Genomic DNA, 17857 nt, shown 5'->3' on the forward strand with positions numbered 1-17857 from the left:
TCAGAACTTGGTCAATCTGCTTTGTCTCTCTAGGATGGAGACTCAGGATGCTGCATCTGTTGTTATCTTGCTGGACAAAGACTCTGAATGTAGATTATCTCTTTCCTCGCAGACTGGAGGCTCAGAACATGGTCATATCTGTTGCTGCCTCAAAAGCTGGAGACTTGGACTTGGTATCTGTTGTTGTCTCACCTTTGCAGGCCGGAGACTCAGAACAAAGGTTGTTCTGTTAGTGTCCTTTCTTTATGGGACTCAGACTCAGAAAGAAGGTGATCTGTTGCAGTTTTTTCCCTTTCGGAACTCAGACTCAGAACTGAGGTTGATCTGCTATCGTCTCACCGGATGGGAGACTCAGAACGAAGGTGATCTGTTTCTGTCTCATCCCTTACAGAACCGAGACTCAGAACTTTGTTGCTCTGTTTGTGTCTTTCCCCTATGGGACTCAGACTCAGAACATTGTTGTTCTGTTACAGTCCTTTCCTTTGCGGGCGGCAGACTCAGAACATGTGTTTCCTCGACCAGCCACAGACTCAGAACGGGGGTTTGTTCTGTTGGTGTCTTTTCCTTCACAGGTAGCAGACTCAGAACAAGGAGTGTCTTTTGGAAGGGTACCTTTATCCCTTTCCGATGAGGAGGAGATTGCAATTTGGCGCTTCTCCATTTCCATGCTGTGATTGGCTGGTTCCATCAGAGTGGGGGGACACGGGGTGGCCCACCCTTCTTTCCTCCTGTGGAATTTATTTGCATAGTCCAAACACAAAGCTAGAAAAGTGTCACACAAGTTTTACCGGTGCATTTTTCACTTCTCAAACCATAACCAGAATGCATTTGGCAATGTTACGAACACATTAAGTCCAAACATGATGGGAAAAGATTGAACTGTCATGCATGCATTTATTTGTCCATTAACAGCTAAGTTTGTGTAAGATGTTGCACTACACGTTGCTGTCACAAGGAGTACTTATTTCTCTAAATAAGTATAAAATGTGTGTGTTATAGTGTGCATCAGCTTTAAGGTTTGAAAACCTAGTTATGAATGGATTTGGATGGATCTCCATGATCTCTCTTTGTTTCACCCACTGCTGCTGCATCTGGAGGTCCTAAGGAATTTTTATGGTCAGTTACAGGCCAAACCCTTAGGAATCAGTCTCAAGGTGGGTGAAGGGCACAAACTGCATTTTGACCAATAGGAAGTTATGTCCTTCCCGGGCTTTGTATCAAAGGTCTTCTTCTTGTGCTCTAAGAGATGTCTGGCTGTTGTCCTGGCATTTTTATCTGATGGTGTTGGACAGTTTGCATATGTTAGCTCACCAAGATCCAATCAAAATGTAGCAAACCTCTGTCCACTATGGTGGTCAGGGAGGGTTCCCCTTGCCATAAACTGGGCCCTGGAATGTGCTGTCCACTACACCTTAGTCCCTGAAGGTGTTAACAGAGATGTTACATCCCTCTTGACACAACTGTGGGATGTGTTCTCGGCTCCTCAGCACAAATCTGAATAAGCTGATGCATGTCGCCATATGTCCGTATGCATATGCCCATATGTACGGAAAGTAGTTTGGCATGCTCCAAAGTGAGACCACAATATATCAGTATCGACATAACAACTCTGTTAACAACTCTGTTCTCTCCTTCACGGAGCGAGGGTTACATGTGTAACCAAGACGTTTCTTATTTAGCATGTAATGAAAAAAAGTTTGTTCCACCAAATGCTCGTTCTCTAGTAGAGTTTCTCAGTGCATGTTCGTGATGAGGATGAGTTGTCTATCACAGCATCGGAGAGTGTGACGCCCCTGCAAGAACTTCACTGACCCTGCAGCAGTCTGGACCAGCAATATTGTAATCAGCACAAACTGGGCTACGATAATATGTAAGCAACATGAATGTACATGTTTGTGTTTTTGAGAAAAAAACGTTTGTGCATGGTTAGTGAAAAACGTCCCAGGTTACGTATGTAACCCTGGTTCACCGAGGGAATGAGACGCTGCGTCCGAAAACGCTAGGGGAACACCTTTGGCGGAACCACGCTCTGAACACGTGTAATCTGGCCAATCAAAAGGCATAAGGACAGAAAGCCTGGAGCACAACCGGCTGTGGTGTAGTGGTAGGGACCTTAGGGACATACCCCGCTCTGGGGTAAAGAAAGGCTTTGGACATGCCAGGAGCAAACTCTAAATGAGAAGGGGCCACCGAAAGGGCCTGCAGGTCCCCAACCCGCTTGAGGGAGGTTAAGGCTAGCAACAGCGCAGTTTTAATGGTGAGAAACCGAACCGAAATCTCCTCTATAGGCTTGAATGGCGGCCTACAGAGGGCCTCAAGCACCACAGCCAGGTCCCACATAGGGACATGAGGTCATACCCGAGGCCTCAGCCTCAGCACACAGCGGAGGAAACGTACAACCAAGGGGTCTTTACCCACTGACATACCACCAAGAGGGGCGTGGTAGGCCGAGATCACCGCCACGTAGACCTTCAGGGTGGAGTGGGATAACCCTGTGGAGGAACTCCAGTACTGTACCAACTGGGCAGTTAACTGGGTCTTGCTGGCGTTCTCCACACCATGAAGTGAAAAGCTTCCACTTCAGGGCATACAGTTTCCTCATACAGGGAGCTCTGGACTGGAGGATGGTCTCAACAACCTCGGTTGAGAGACCAGAAGCTATGAGCTGTGCCCCCTCAGGGGCCACACCCACAGCTTCCACAGCTCTGGGCGGGGGTGCAGGATGGTACTCCCCGCCTGTGAGAGGAGATCCCTCCTGACGAGAATCTCCCATGGAGAGCCGTCGAGTAGAGAAATCAGGTCCGAGAACCATACTCGGCCCGGCCAGTACGGGGCTACTAACAGTAAACTGACCCCGTCCCGGCGGACTCTCTCCAGAACTCCCGGGAGCAGAGCGATCAGGGGAAAGGCGTACAGACGTAGCCTCGGCCACGTCTGTACCATGGCATCCAGCCCCAGGGGAGCTGGATGAACTAGAGAGTACCAGAGGCGACATTGAACATTCTCCCTCATGGCAAAGAAATCCACTTGAGCTGGACCGAACACTCTCCAAATCTGCTTCACCACCTCGGGGTGAAGCATCCATTCCCCGGGCCTCGGCCCCTGCCTCGACAGGACGTCTGCTCCTACATTTAGATGCCCAGGAACGTGAACTGCTCGCAATGAGAGGACTTTGTCCTGGGACCACACAAGGATCTGGTGCGCCAGCTTGTATAAGGGGCGATCATGCAAAGCGGGTTTCCCCTCGGGGAGAACCCCTTGGTTTTGAGCCACCACTGTAGGGGTCTCATGTACAGCAGGCCAAAAGGTATCACGTTGGACGCAGCTGCCATCAGACCCAGCAGTTGTTGAAACTGTTTCACAGTGAGTGACCGGCCTTCTTTGACTCTCGCAACTGCGGCGAGGATCGACTCGATCCGAGCAGGGGACAAACGTGCCTGCATCGTGGTCGAATCCCACACCACGCCTAGATAAGTGGTTCTCTGAAGTGGAGAAAGGTCACTCTTCTTGGCGTTTAGTCTTAACCCCAATGTTTTCATGTGCGCGAGAACGTCATCTTGATGTCGAGCCGCTAAACTCTCTGACTCTGCTAGGATCAGCCAGTCGTCGATGTAGTTTAGTATGCGAATGCCCTGGAGATGAAGAGGGACCAGGGCAGCATCCACACACTTCGTAAACGTACGGGGTGAGAGTGCTAGGCCGAAGGCAAGAACCCGATACTGGTAAGTTTCGCCCCTGAAAGCGAACCTCGGGAACTTCCGTTGCTGAGGAAGGATGGAGACATGGAAGTAAGCGTCTTTCAGATCTATCGTCACAAACCAGTCCTCGGACCTGATTTGTGACACTACTTGCTTGACAGTAAGCATCTTGAACTTCAACCTCATTACTGAGCGATTGAGTCGACGAAGATCTATAATGGGACGCAGCCCTCCATCCCTCTTTGGAACTATGAAGTACTGGCTGTAGAACCCGGACTCCCTGTCGTGAGGAGGGACCACCTCGATGGCCTCCTTCCTCAGAAGGGTCTCTACTTCTTGTTCCATGACCAAAGCCTGCTCGGCTTGAATGGAGTAACCTTTTTCTACAGTGCACAGGACCCATGCAGACACATTTGGCAGTAGCTTCCACGCTGCTAAACAGTCTACTAAGGGAACCAGCCGCTCAAGGCTGGCCTCTGTTGTTGACTGAACTGCTAGCTCGGAGACCTGTAACGGCGGACCGGCAGGAGACTGCCGAACTAACTGTTCCAGAGACTCCCGAGGGGGTGACGAGCGTCCCGCTACGTCCTTGGGTGGAGAGATCCGGGACGAGCGCTCGCCGGAGGCCGCTGTGCCCTGTAACTCTGGCAGGGGTGGCAGACTGACCTCCCAAGGGCACCGAGGAGAGACGGACACTACTGCCCGGGCGGTCTCTTTGGTGGTGCGGAGAGCTAAATCAGCAGTCCTGCGGAGTTCCTCGTACTGCACTGATTGAGGGAGTGGTTCCTCAATCGTGCTCTCCAGGTCGCCCTCCTTGGAGGACGACAAATGGAGAGACGAGCCCATCCCTTGGGAGGAAGTAGCTGCAGAGCGGGCTTCCGAACCCTCGGAACGGGCAACGGGTCTGCCGGGTAAGGAAGGAGATAGGGGGTCACCCGTCTCCATTCCCTCCAACAGATCCATTTGCGAACTCCAAGAGTGTAGCCTCAGCGGAAGCGGGACCAGCACCCTGGGGAATGCTGGTGAAGGCTCCCTCCTCAAAGAGAGCCTTCCGGGAGCGGAGCATATGCAAAGGAAGGAGCTCACAATGCGGGCAGTCAGCCCCCTTGAGGGCTGACGCAGCGTGCTCCGCTCCCAAGCAGACCACGCACATGCTGTGTGTATCCCCACTAGTAATGTAGCGTTTGCAGGGAGGAACACACAGCTTGTAACGTGATCCACTTTGACCACTCTTTTTTGCTACTTCTTTACCAGACATCACCCTCAAAAAAAAGTTGTGTTAACTTGCACTAAAAAGCAGGGTGAACAGACAAACATAGAGCGCTCCGCTGAAAGACAGAAGCTAACGCCGGCTCCGTCGCACATGCTTTTATGCTTCCTGGTTGATGACGTCACCCGCCCGTGACATTCCGCCTTTCGACTGGCCAGATTACACATGTGTTCAGAGTGTGGTTCCACCAAAGGCGTTTTCCTAGCGTTTTCGGACGCAGCTCGAGTTCCTGAAGGGGAACTTGAAATTCACTGAAATAAGGCCATGAAACACATTCAGAACATTTGTGCACAATACTTTTGAGAACTGGATGTGGTAGGCTGTGAAGAGATTCAAAGAATGGGGTTTTAGATTATCTGTATTTTATTTACAACAAGTATCATCAAAACACACATAATGAAGGTCAAAGACTTTCATTAAGCACACTGATCTAACCACAGAGATGTGAACAGACATAATTCCTGAAAACTGTTTTCTGAATTCTGCTCAAAAAGTGAAACAAGTAATCAAGATCATCGTGTCAGGACTACTTCCCACATATCGACTTGGCCACGAAAGGTTCAGTAGACTTCTTGCTCTAAATGAATGGTTATTGACATGGTGTAAAGAACAGAAACTGCTAGGGATGTGACGAGATCTGAGGTGTCAGTCGGATCTCGCGAGATCTTGTGATGATATCCTTGCAAAACATTTAGCAGTGTTTACATTTTAGCTGCACGATTAATCCTTAAAATATGGAGATCTCGATTCAAACACCCACGCAATCTTATTCCTGAATGACAACGATTTAGCTATGTCTATTAGGACTGTTTCACATCGCGAGTGTCAGTGGAGCACAGTGAGAAGCACGTTTTGCCGGTGCTCATGTTAATGAATCAGAGGGTCAGGGTAAATGTGAACGCAGAAAAAGCAACATAAGCAGTCTTTTCAACCACATTATAATCATTATTTCTGTGTTACAGACATTTAAATAACAGAAGTACTGGGATAAAACTTTATAGTTTGGGTATAAACACTTATTGTCTACAGTAGCGATCAAAACGAAAGTATCTTGTATGTATAGTAACGCTTATCCTCTTCTGCCAGGAGGTGGCGACAACTGCCCGCTTAAAAAAAGTATGTCATTGAATCATTCATTCAGGAGATTTCAGTAGTCAAATAAGTCTTAATGAAGTGAGACACTGACTCCTTCATTGAATGTTTTTTTAAATTATTATTATTTTGTTTAAATGCATATGTTTTTAAAAGACTTAAGCAATGAACAGTTTGTCAGAACCACTAGTAAATTGTTATTTTATTTAATTTTCTAATCTTTTTTCTGCAGAATCATGAGAGAATCATGGTCTCCACTTTATTAAAAACAACTGGGATTCTCAATTTATCCAGAATCGTGAAGCTCTTGTTTAAATGTTGTTTATTACTGCATATAATTCATTAAAATGGAAGTTTAATTTCATAAAGTTCAAAATGTACCTACATTTTTTTTTTTTTGCATTTTGCCTTTTTCAGTTGAATAAAAGACTATTTTCCCTGTATATTTCATCATTGAGGATTTCTAAAGAAAAGTTTAAAAATCTTGTCTCGTCTCATTCTCGTGTCTCGTCTCGTGGGATAAGTGTCTCGTCACACCCCTAGAAACTGCTCTTTGTTAATAATTGGAATCTTTTCTGGGAATGTGCTAGGCTTTTCCGTGCTGATGGCCTACACCGGAGTCGGAGCAGAGCTCCTGTCGGACAACATCTCCAGGATGCTATGCTCTATTTGACTAGTAAGCAAATTCTCAAATAACTACTATGACGGCTTTTGTTCTGAACGCTTAAATGATAGTACTTGCACTGTCCAGTCTATAAAGACTGTGTCTGTTCCTCAAATAGTGAGGTTAAAACATAAATTTAATGCAGGATCTAGAAAAAAATTGATCGTGATTAAACCAGAAAAATGCAAAATAAATGAACAGAAACCATTTTTAAAGCTTGGGCTCCTAAACATTAAATCACTTGCACCCAAAGCAGTTATTGTGAATGAAATGATCACAGATAATAGTTTTGATGTACTCTGCTTAACTGAAACCTAGCTAAAACCTAGTGATTAAGCATGAGCCCTGTCAGATGGTTCATGGCGGTGGGGTTGCAACAATATATAGTGATATTCTCAATGTAACTCAGAAAACAGGATACAGGTTTAATTCATTTGAAATACTTTTGCTTAATGTTACTCTATCAGATATGCAAAAGAAAGCTCTCCTATCTGTCATTTTAACTACTGTGTATAGACCGTCAGGGCTGTATACAGATTTCCAAAAAGAATTTGCTGAATTCCTTTCAGAACTATTGGTTAATTTTGATAAAGCACTAATTGTTGGAGATTTTAGCATTCACATTGATAATACAAAGGATAATACGTATAGGCGTTAGGATGCATTTACTGACAAAAGTAATATCCATTCTCTCAAGAAAGAAACTTGTAATCTTGAGTGCAAATGGAGAAAAACTAACTTGGAAGTTTTTAGAATTGCATGAAAAAACAGTATGTCCAGATATAGACATGCTTTAAAAGCTGCCAGGGCCGAACATATCCACAAACTCATAGAAAATAACCAAAAATAACCCGATCTAAATATTCCCTTACAGTTTAATAGTAATGACTTTCTGAATTTCTTCACTGATAAAATAGATAACATCAGAAATACAATAACAAATGTAGATTCTACAGAGTCTAATACGTCAGCTTCTTTCGCCACACCAAAAGAAGAACTGCAGTTCTTTACAACTATAGGACAGGAAGAGCTAAATAAACTTATCACTGCGTCTAAACCAACAACATGCCTATTAGATCCTGTACCCACTAAATTACGGAAAGAATTGTTACCTGTAGCAGAAGAACCGCTTCTCAATATTATTTACTCATCGTTATCTTTAGGAAACATCCCAAAATCATTCAAGCTGGCGGTTATTAAGCCTCTTATTAAGAAACCACAACTAGATCCTAGTGAACTGGCAAATTACAGACCCATTTCTAATCTTCTGTTTTTGTCTAAAATTTTAGAGAAAGTTGTATCTGCTCAACTGTGCTCCTTCTTGCAAAAAAATTATATCTATGAAGAATTGCATCTTATTGCAAGTTTTACTTGATCTTAATGCTGCGTTCGACACTATAGATCATGAGATACTAATAGATCGACTACAAAACTATGCGGGTATCCAAGGCTCTAAGATGGTTTAGGTCCTATCTGTCCGATCGCTACCACTTTGTTTATCTAAATGGGGAGACATCTCAATTATTACCAGTAAAGTATGGAGTGCCACAAGGATCTGTCCTAGGTCCTCTGCTATTTTCAATATACATGCTGCCCCTTGGTAATATTATTAGAAAATATGGGATTAGTTTACATTGTTATGCTGATAATGCTCAACTATATATCTCCACACAACCAGATGACACTTCTAAATTATCAAAGTTAACAGAGTGTGTTAAACATGTAAAAGATTGAATGACCAATAATTTTCTCCTATTTAATTCAGATAAGACCAAAAAAACAGTACACAGAATCTCTTGGCTTACAATCTACAACTAGACAGATGTACTGTTACTTCCACTACAGTCAAAAGTCTGGGTGTTATATTAAACTTGTCTTTTGAAAATCATATTTCTCATGTTACAAAAACAGCATTCTTCCATCTTAGAAACACTGCCAAGCTACGAAACATGTTACCTGTTTCTGATGCAGAAAAGCCAGTTCATGCCTTCATGACCTCTAGACTGGACTATTGTAATGCACTACTAGGTGGTTGTCCTGCATCTTCAATAAACAAGCTACATATAGTCCAAAATGCAGCTTACCAGGTCAAGAAAATATGATCATATTACCCCAATTTTAAAGTCTCTGAACTGGCTACCTATTAGGTTCCGCATCACCTACAAAATGAAGAGTTCAGATGCAAAAGCTTCTAAATCAATCTGACGTATTTCTTTAAAATTAGCATTTCTTTCTGGCTGCTTTGTATAGGTTTCTGTGTAAGTTCTGGTACTTCTGATTGGACTGAGGCTGGAATTTAGCGAGTTTAAAGTAAAAGTATTTGATGGACGTATAGTATGTGTCAGGAGCATAGAGCTTTTTCGCATTTGACTCCCAAACTCTGACATAGCCTTCCTGATAACGTTCGGAGATCGGGCATACTCTCACTGTTTAAATGTAGATTAAAGACTCATCTTTTTAGCCAAGCATTCAAATAATGCATCTCATAAACTTTTACTGCAGTTATATCAAATGCACATTATTAATCTTTTAGCTCTGGTTGAACAAATCTTTCTTTGCTTGGTTTGAACAGCAGCTACGCTAATTATGTTTTATTAACCCTGGACTGCCTTTCCATCATTCAAGCACTCTTTGCGTAGCTGAGTTTGGCAGAGAAACTCACTGCAAGAACCTATTACTTGTAAGTATACCTTGAGTGAACTGCTCTATATGTTGTGACTGATTATGGTGGTCCCATGTGTACATTAATCCACTGCCCTGTTCCTAATAAGGATTTAGTGTTTCCCTAGACAGACAGCTGATCTGTCCCTATTTCTGTGCTTGGTAGTTCTCCCCTTATATGGAGCCCACCACAGAAACCTTCCCTATGTAGTACTTGCCTTCGAGTAGGGTGTGGTTTCCGTACTGTTCTTTCCCCACTTGGGGAGATGAACACTTCCCCAACATAAACAACCAAGAATTTTCTACCACTATTTATTCTTTTTTTGCAAAATGAAAAAAGGCTCTGGCTGAGGTGACCTCTGCCTTATATGGTGGAGAGTGAGGTCACAAATCTTGGACGTTGGATGGTTACGAGGAGGAGAGGTGCATGTAATTGTGATACGTTAGGCTTGTCAATATCTGCGCTCCCACAGACTTATAATGCAGTTAAGCATCTGTGGCGTTTATTATAGGGACCCCTAGAGTCAGACTTTAATACAGACCAACTGAAATCGAAGTGACCAACTGAAAGGGACATCTCAATTATGTATGGTAACCCTTGTTCCCTGATGGAGGGTACAGACACATAGTCAAATTTTCCTCGCCAATTTCATTGCCCTTTTCTCAATGATTTTAGAGGTGTCTGGGCTACCAAGTGTGACCCCTAGTGTCTTTTTGTCATGAAGGACTCTTTAAAAACTAATAATAACAAATAAATAATACCAATAAATAAATAAATAAATAAATACATACATAAATATCAGAAAAGCGTTATAAAGGGTTACATACTTTTCTGTGTAGAGGTTGGGGTTTGGAAAAATGCTACTAGATTTGTGGTCTCTGATTTGGATTTTCTCATCATTTTTATAGGATAAAACAAGAAACATACAAAGAAAGAAAGCAATGCAAATGCAAAGGTTCCAGCACCATCCTCCTTGAAACACAAAACATCTCTTCTCATCTCTTCTCTTTTTATCATTATAGGTAGATTTGTACATACACTGCCAACGTACATTAATGTTCAAACAACATGAAAAAGTGAATTTTGCATCCAATGACACCCTTAATAAAATATGATTGCAAAGAGCAAAATAGAGTCAGGGATTTAATATGCCCCAAAGGACTTTTCAAGATATGACAAAAGGCAGATATGATAAAGGCATTACTGTTGTGCCTCAGAGGATCTTGCCCCACATACATATTGGCATGGCAAAGAGGACTGTGTCACTGCAGCTACTGCTGCTCATTGTACATGGCATCATTATGCCAGCTTCAGCACAAGCCTGCAGTCTGCTTGGTGAGCCTGCCTTCCCTTCACTTTCTACAGAAAGAGACATCAATATTGGGGCAATTTTCTCAATCCACAGAAATGCTCTGCTAAAAATTCATAATTATACTTCCAAACCAGAGCCAACAACATGTGTCAGGTAAGCATGATGATACTGATGAATACACACACACAAAAAATTAAATGTAAATCTCCGATGATTCTCTGCAGAATGTAATACAGCTGATTTATTATTTTGTTTCTCACCACAGCTTGAATTTACGTGAATTTAAATTTGCTCAGACGCTGATTTTTGCCATTGAAGAGATTAATAACAACACACAGTTGTTACCTGGTATTTCTTTGGGCTATAAGATATATGATTCATGTCGCTCTATCGCTCAAACAATCCTCTCAGGCATGGCTTTGATGAACGGTTATGAAGGCACTTTGAGTGAAACATCCTGCTCTAGACCACCAGTTGCTCATGCAATTGTTGGAGAGTCAACATCCTCACCGACCATTGGCTTGGCATCTGTAGTTGGTCCATTCAGCTTACCTGTTGTAAGAACTTACTTTACTGCTGGTTAGTGTAATCAGAGTATGATGAACTACCGGAACATGTACCAAAAATATATGCTTCACATCAAATGTTGAAAATTTAAAGAAACTGCTGTAAATATAGAAAACAATGTGTTTAACTGTGTAGAGCAGCATGCTTATATGGTGGAATAAGAACTGGAAACTATTATATATATATATATATATATATATATATATAAACACATTATACACTGCTTCTTTATATTGCAGATCAGTCATTTTGCCACATGTGCATGCCTGAGTGACAGAAGAAGATATCCATCCTTCTTTAGAACAATACCCAGTGATTATTACCAAAGCAGAGCGCTGGCTCAGCTTGTCAAGCACTTTGGCTGGACCTGGGTTGGGACGGTCAGGAGTCGCAATGACTATGGTAATAATGGAATTGCAGCCTTTGAGGAGGCTGCAAAAGAAGAAGGGGTTTGCATTGAATACTCAGAGGCCATTTTAAGCAGTGATCCACAAGAACAGTTTCTGAAAACATTGGAAGTGATCAAAAAAGGCACTGCCAGGGTTGTGCTAGCTTTTATTGCATTAGGAGATTTTCTCCCCCTACTGAAAGTAATTTCGCAAGACAACATCACAGGGATACAGTGGGTTGGCAGTGAATCCTGGATCACTTCTCAAACTCTTGCAGAAACAAATGAATACAGTTTCCTTTCTGGAGCTGTGGGTTTTGCTATAGCAAATGCCAAACTTATGGGCCTCCGAGAGTTCCTAGTGAATGTGCACCCTGATCAAGAACCAAAAAATGAACTTTTAAAAGAATTTTGGGAAACAGTTTTTCACTGCTCTTTCAGGAACAGTGGCAGTGATGGCTGTACTGGTTTAGAAAGACTTGCTTGGCTGCAAAATGAATATACTGATGTATCAGAGCTACGAATAGTAAATAAGGTATATACTGCAGTGTATGCTGTCGCATATACATTACATAATGTATTAAAAGACTTCAGATCCTCCACCAACAGCAGCAAAAGAGGATGGCCCACACCACAAATGGTAAATGAGGAGCATTTATTTTCATGCAGAAAGTAATTAATATAGGAATAATGTACCTAATGTTCCTTCTTAGGTGTTGAAGTATATGAGGGATGTGAGATTCACTGTTAAAACAGGAGAAGAAATCTTCTTTGATGAAAGCGGTGATCCAGTAGCGAGGTATGACCTTGTTAACTGGCAGCCTGCTGAGGATGGAAGTCTCCAGTTTGAGCATGTGGGCCTCTATGACAGCTCATTGCCTTCAGAACAACGTCTTCAAGTCAATCAGGAGCACATACTTTGGGCAGTGAAAAGTGGACAGGTACATTAATATTATACAATAAATTATTAATATAATAAATATAAATAAATAAATATTTGTTTTAAAATAACTGTTTGAATTATTTAATGGTCAGTAAAGGAAGAACAGTCAGTAAAATATGACAAAATATGTATACAAAGTAGTGGCAATATAGTGATAAAACTTTTTACTGAAGACAAGTTATTTTTATCAATTCAAACCATCTTCACTGTGAGATTTTATATGACAGCTTATTTTGTTATAGTTGCCTGTGTCCGTGTGCAGTGAGACCTGTCCCCCAGGCACTAGGAAGGCTGTGCAAAAAGGACGACCTCTCTGCTGTTATGACTGTATTCCATGTGCAGAAGGAGAAATTAGTAATGTCACAGGTAAAATAATAGTTTTTAAAATGATAACGTGGGATAACTCTAATGAAATGTTGTTAAAGTGAAGTATAATGCTGTCCTGTTTGTCAAGTGACTTTATGATGCACTTTTTATATATTGGAATAATTTCTTCACAGATTCTGGTGACTGCTTTCCTTGTGATTTGGAGTACTGGTCGAATGAAAGCAAAGACAGATGTGTATTAAAAGTGGTAGAATTTCTTTACTATACAGAAATTATGGGGGTGGTGCTTTGTATTTTCTCCTCTATTGGGGTGTTATTAACAGCAATGGTATCTTTTCTTTTTTACCTTCATAAAGAAACATCTATTGTCAGAGCCAACAACTCAGAGCTGAGCTTCCTGTTGCTCTTCTCACTCTCACTTTGTTTTCTCTGTTCACTTACTTTCATTGGTCGGCCCACTGAATGGTCCTGTATGTTACGTCACACAGCATTTGGGATCACTTTTGTCCTCTGTATCTCCTGTGTTCTTGGAAAAACAATTGTCGTGTTAATGGCCTTCAAGGCTACACTTCCAGGAAGTAATGTAATGAAATGGTTTGGACCTCTTCAGCAGAGACTCAGTGTTGTTTCCTTAACATTAATACAGTTGATTATTTGTGTGCTTTGGTTAACAATATCTCCCCCTTTCCCATATATGAATTTGAGCTATTATAGAGAAAAGATTATACTTGAATGTAACTTAGGTTCGGCTCTTGGTTTCTGGTCTGTTCTGGGTTATACTGGCCTGCTATCAGTCATGTGTTTTGTTTTAGCTTTTCTTGCTCGGAAGCTTCCTGATAATTTCAATGAAGCCAAATTCATCACATTCAGTATGCTCATATTCTGTGCTGTCTGGCTCACATTTATCCCAGCTTATGTCAGTTCTCCTGGAAAATTTACTGTAGCTGTGCAGATATTTGCTATTTTAGCATCAAGTTTTGGTTTACTATTTTGCATATTTGTTCCAAAATGTTACATAATTTTGCTAAAACCAGAAAAAAACACAAAGAAACAAATGATGAGGAAATAGTCATTTACATCTCTTTAAGTTCAGTAATATGCATGCAGTGGAAAGGGGGGAAAAAAAAGCCTGAGAACTAAACTTGAGGAAAACAACATAGAGCATCTGAAATTCATTTCATTTGTGAACAATAAACAAAATACCTTTTAGCAAATTCACATATTTTTGCTTTTGCATACTGAGACTGGCTTTCATGAAATCTAGAAAAGTTTTAAAGTTACTGCTTTATCTCACAGCAAGAATGTTCCCTGAACTGATGGATTCCCATGTCATCATGAGTACTGAGTAGCAACACTTAAAGTCTTTCTGACTCTCTGAATCTCCTGGTTCAGCATATCTGGACCTGCATATTTCATTTTATTTTTTTACTTCTTAATCAAAATTCAATGGGGGTCATTTACTTAACAAGAAATTTACAGACACAGACACAAACCTCTTATGTGCATGTTATGTTTTATTAAATGCATCCAAATAATTTTGAAGTCAATAAAATTCTATTATAAAATAAAAAAAAAAAGGTTTGTGAATCAATTTTGTGTTTAATATGTATATAAATTGTACTGTGTAAATGTGTATTTTAAATAAAAAAAAAAAGTGTGACAGTAAAGTAAATATGGTTCAGTAATGGATTTTGGTCTATCAGCCACATGGGGGCCATATAAGGGTTGTCATCCCTTTACAGGACTCAGCCATACAAGAATACCATATAAGGTCCATATATCAACTGCATCTGTTTTTATGATTTGGCTAATTTTGGGTAGGGTTATTACACTGTATTGGTTCAGCTCTGGCTAAAAAGATGCGGACCAACACATTCTGGGCAATCACAGGCTAATCTGGGCCACATATTAGCTGTTGATATGGGCCAGATCCAAGCCAAATTAAATTTGCTGACTGGGATGTTTTCTAAAAGTTGAACCTCTTTTAACTTTACATGGCTTTCTATACATCTCTTGTGTGAGATGTGAGTGCAACAGTCATAGTTGCGCAGAATATGCGTTCTGTTTGAATGGTTTGGTTTCAGTTTTAACCTAACCAAAATCTTCTCCACATTGAGGTTTGATATTTCTCTAATGTTTTGAATGAAAAACGCAGCAGCAACACATCTTGTGGGTTCAGCTGAATTTGTTCAGGGTTCAGGGTTTAACTGGGTTCAGTTAAAACGTAACAACGACACTTCATCATCATCATCACCGCATCTCATGTGCCACCGAACGTTGGTTATATTAATAATTAATTCAACATAAACAAAATAAATAAATTAAAAAAAATACTCCTATGGAAACTGTAATGCTAATAAAATGCCGTAGAATTTGTATGATCTTGAAGAGTCTAAAATAGAAGTTGCTTAATCAATACATACAAAATACACGCATTGTAACTTATTCAGAGAAATAACTGCTGGGAGATGCACCACAATACTGTCGACATAAATGTTAGTGATTGCCATGAGCCTCCTCATCCATGTTTTCTTTGACACAGTGGAGCACACAACAGTGTCTGCAGTCTAGAGGCTCCTTCCAGAAACATGATAAATTTTGCAAGAATAGCTCAACAGTCTCATCCAGAATTGTTTGATATGGGGAGATCGGACATTCAGTTTTTGGCCACCTAGAAGACTTAACAAGGGCTTGTCATCAGTTTCTATCACAAAGTGATGACCAATCAAAAAGTTACAAAATCTCTCACATGCCCAGGTCAGCCACAGGGTCTCCTTTACAATACTGCAGATGACAGGTCTTTAAAAGTTTTGACTTGTGCCTACCCCCAAAACCAACAGTTTTTCTTAGACAGAAGATCTCTGAGGGGTTTATCTTTTTCTGCAAGATAGGAGATACATTTTCCAAGCTGGTTGACTATACCAAGAAAGCATCTCGGGTTACTTGATTGTAACGTTGTTCCCTGAAAAAGTGGGAACGAGAATTTTGAACAAGAATACCAACGTTGTCACACTTGAAGTGTCTGGACCCCTCAAAGGTTGTGTAGTATGTGCGCACGAACATTGAAGAGGTCTCAGACATGACTGTGGGATGTTTATTTAAGAACATGTGAGCCCGGATAAAATATTGTCCCCTACTTCTGAAACAGGAAATCTCTCCTGACTGGAATCACCCACGGCAAGGCATTGAGGAGGGATATTAGATATGAGAACTACTTGGCCAACAGGGGGCTATCAGAAAGAGGCGAGACCCTTGTGGACAGACCATAGCCAGAACTGCCGGGAGCAAAGCGATCCGGAAAATGCATAAAGATGCAGTCTGGGTCATTGCATCCACATCCAGGGGCGCTGGATGTGTCAGAAAGAAGTCCCCTCTGGACATTGTGCTGTTTCCTGTTTTCCTGTGAGGTCCAGCTATGCTTTGTAAATTTTTCCAAATTCCATTCTTTGTGTTTCCCAGTTTGTCTTGACAGCAAGTCTGCTCCCACATTTATATGCCCCAGAATGTAAATTGCTTTGATGGACAGGAACATGTCCTGTGTCCAAAGTAGAACATGCAGTCTGCCCTGGCGACTTATGTAAGTGACTACCACTGTGTTGCCCCCCAGACTAGGACATGGTAGCCCCTTAACTGCTGGAGGATGTATTTCAGAGCCTGAAATACAGCTGTCATTCCGAGGAAACTGATGTGCCAATCAAGAAGATGAACTCCAGATTCTCAAGATCTCTTGGACTAGATGGTCATCTCAGACCGCACCCCAGCCCATGAGGTTTGGGGTGTGGTCTGAGATGACCATCTAGTCCAAGACCATCTAGTCTTATCTGCTGTTATAGCATCTTACAACAACAAGATAGAGTGGGACCCAAAAAAAGGGGTCTGAACCACATAAAAAGGGTACGAAGCCCTTTACTTTGGAAGAACCCCTTACCTTTACATACGGAAGAACCCAATACTGGTAAGATTTCCCCCCAAAAGTGAACCTCAGGAAAATTCTACGTTATGGCAAAAATTCTACATGAAAGTATGTGTCCTTGAGATCAATTGTAACTAACAAATCCCGTGATTAAATCTGAGAAAACAATAATTTGATTGTCTGCATTTTGATGTTCAGCTCACAAAGATGTAAAATTGGACACAACCCCCCATCATTTTTTGGGAACCAGAAAATATTAGCTGCAGTAGCCCGACTCTCTTTCTGGGAGGGAAAGATGTTCTATGACCTTGAACTTGTTCCAGTTTCACGGAAGTGGAGACCATGTAGTTGAAACGCAGAGGATGATTTGCAAAACATATTCTGTAGCCTTCTTCTATAGTCCTTATGACTCAAGGAGAGATTATTTGGTGGTACCTTCTATGCCTCCAAATTCTCTGTAAGGGGCACGGATTGTGACACTTTGTTTTGCCGGGGGGAATGTTAAATGTTTGGTGTCCTAAAACATGGCAGAAAGCAACCAAAAATGTAACATTTCACTGGAGACCACTGCCCCTCAAAACACTGGTGGCGGCGGAAATTGTACAACTGCAAACTGTAAATCTGCTTATGACCCCCATGAACTCCATGCATAGCAGTTAATTTTTAATTTTAGGCATGAATGGAATGCGTCATGGAGTTTTGAGGGAAAATGGGATAGCTTCTGGGCTCAGTTTAATGGTATGCAGCCTCTGTTTCAGCTCTAGCACACTCCATAGTTCTGGATAGTGTTCCTGCAAAGTGTGAAGGCTTATTTCATCAACATGTTTGTCAAGGCACAGTTTGATGATGGCAGGCCTGCCTAGCAGTGCCATATGTAGACTCTTAACAACATTCAACTCCTCCAAAGTATGCTTGTCACCTTTCTGCAGAAGCATGTTCTAAACTCCAATCACGTTGAGTGGTGAGCATCCAGGTCCAAGTACGGGCTTAGTCACTCTCTGGAGTGTGGGTTTGCTGCACG

General features: G+C 41.8%; 1 protein-coding gene across 1 annotated transcript; it reads left to right on the plus strand.

The window, feature by feature from the left end:
* The first annotated feature begins 10630 nt into the window (after positions 1–10630).
* On the plus strand, positions 10631–13992 carry LOC127180800 (extracellular calcium-sensing receptor). Its single transcript, XM_051135107.1, has 6 exons — positions 10631–10851; positions 10964–11255; positions 11505–12293; positions 12367–12594; positions 12839–12962; positions 13097–13992. The coding sequence occupies exons 1-6, from the start codon at positions 10631–10633 to the stop codon at positions 13990–13992; spliced, it is 2550 nt and encodes an 849-aa protein (XP_050991064.1).
* Positions 13993–17857: the final 3865 nt, after the last annotated feature.

Source organism: Labeo rohita, chromosome 18 (genome assembly GCF_022985175.1).
Source record: "Labeo rohita strain BAU-BD-2019 chromosome 18, IGBB_LRoh.1.0, whole genome shotgun sequence".
Taxonomy (NCBI): domain Eukaryota; kingdom Metazoa; phylum Chordata; class Actinopteri; order Cypriniformes; family Cyprinidae; genus Labeo; species Labeo rohita.

Coding starts and splice junctions, on each gene's coding strand:
- LOC127180800 (XM_051135107.1), top strand. CDS start 10,631: ATGGCAAAGAGGACTGTGTCACTGCAGCTACTGCTGCTCATTGTACAT. Junction 12,595..12,838: donor GGGCAGTGAAAAGTGGACAG/GTACATTAATAT, acceptor ATTTTGTTATAG/TTGCCTGTGTCCGTGTGCAG. Junction 12,963..13,096: donor AGAAATTAGTAATGTCACAG/GTAAAATAATAG, acceptor ATTTCTTCACAG/ATTCTGGTGACTGCTTTCCT.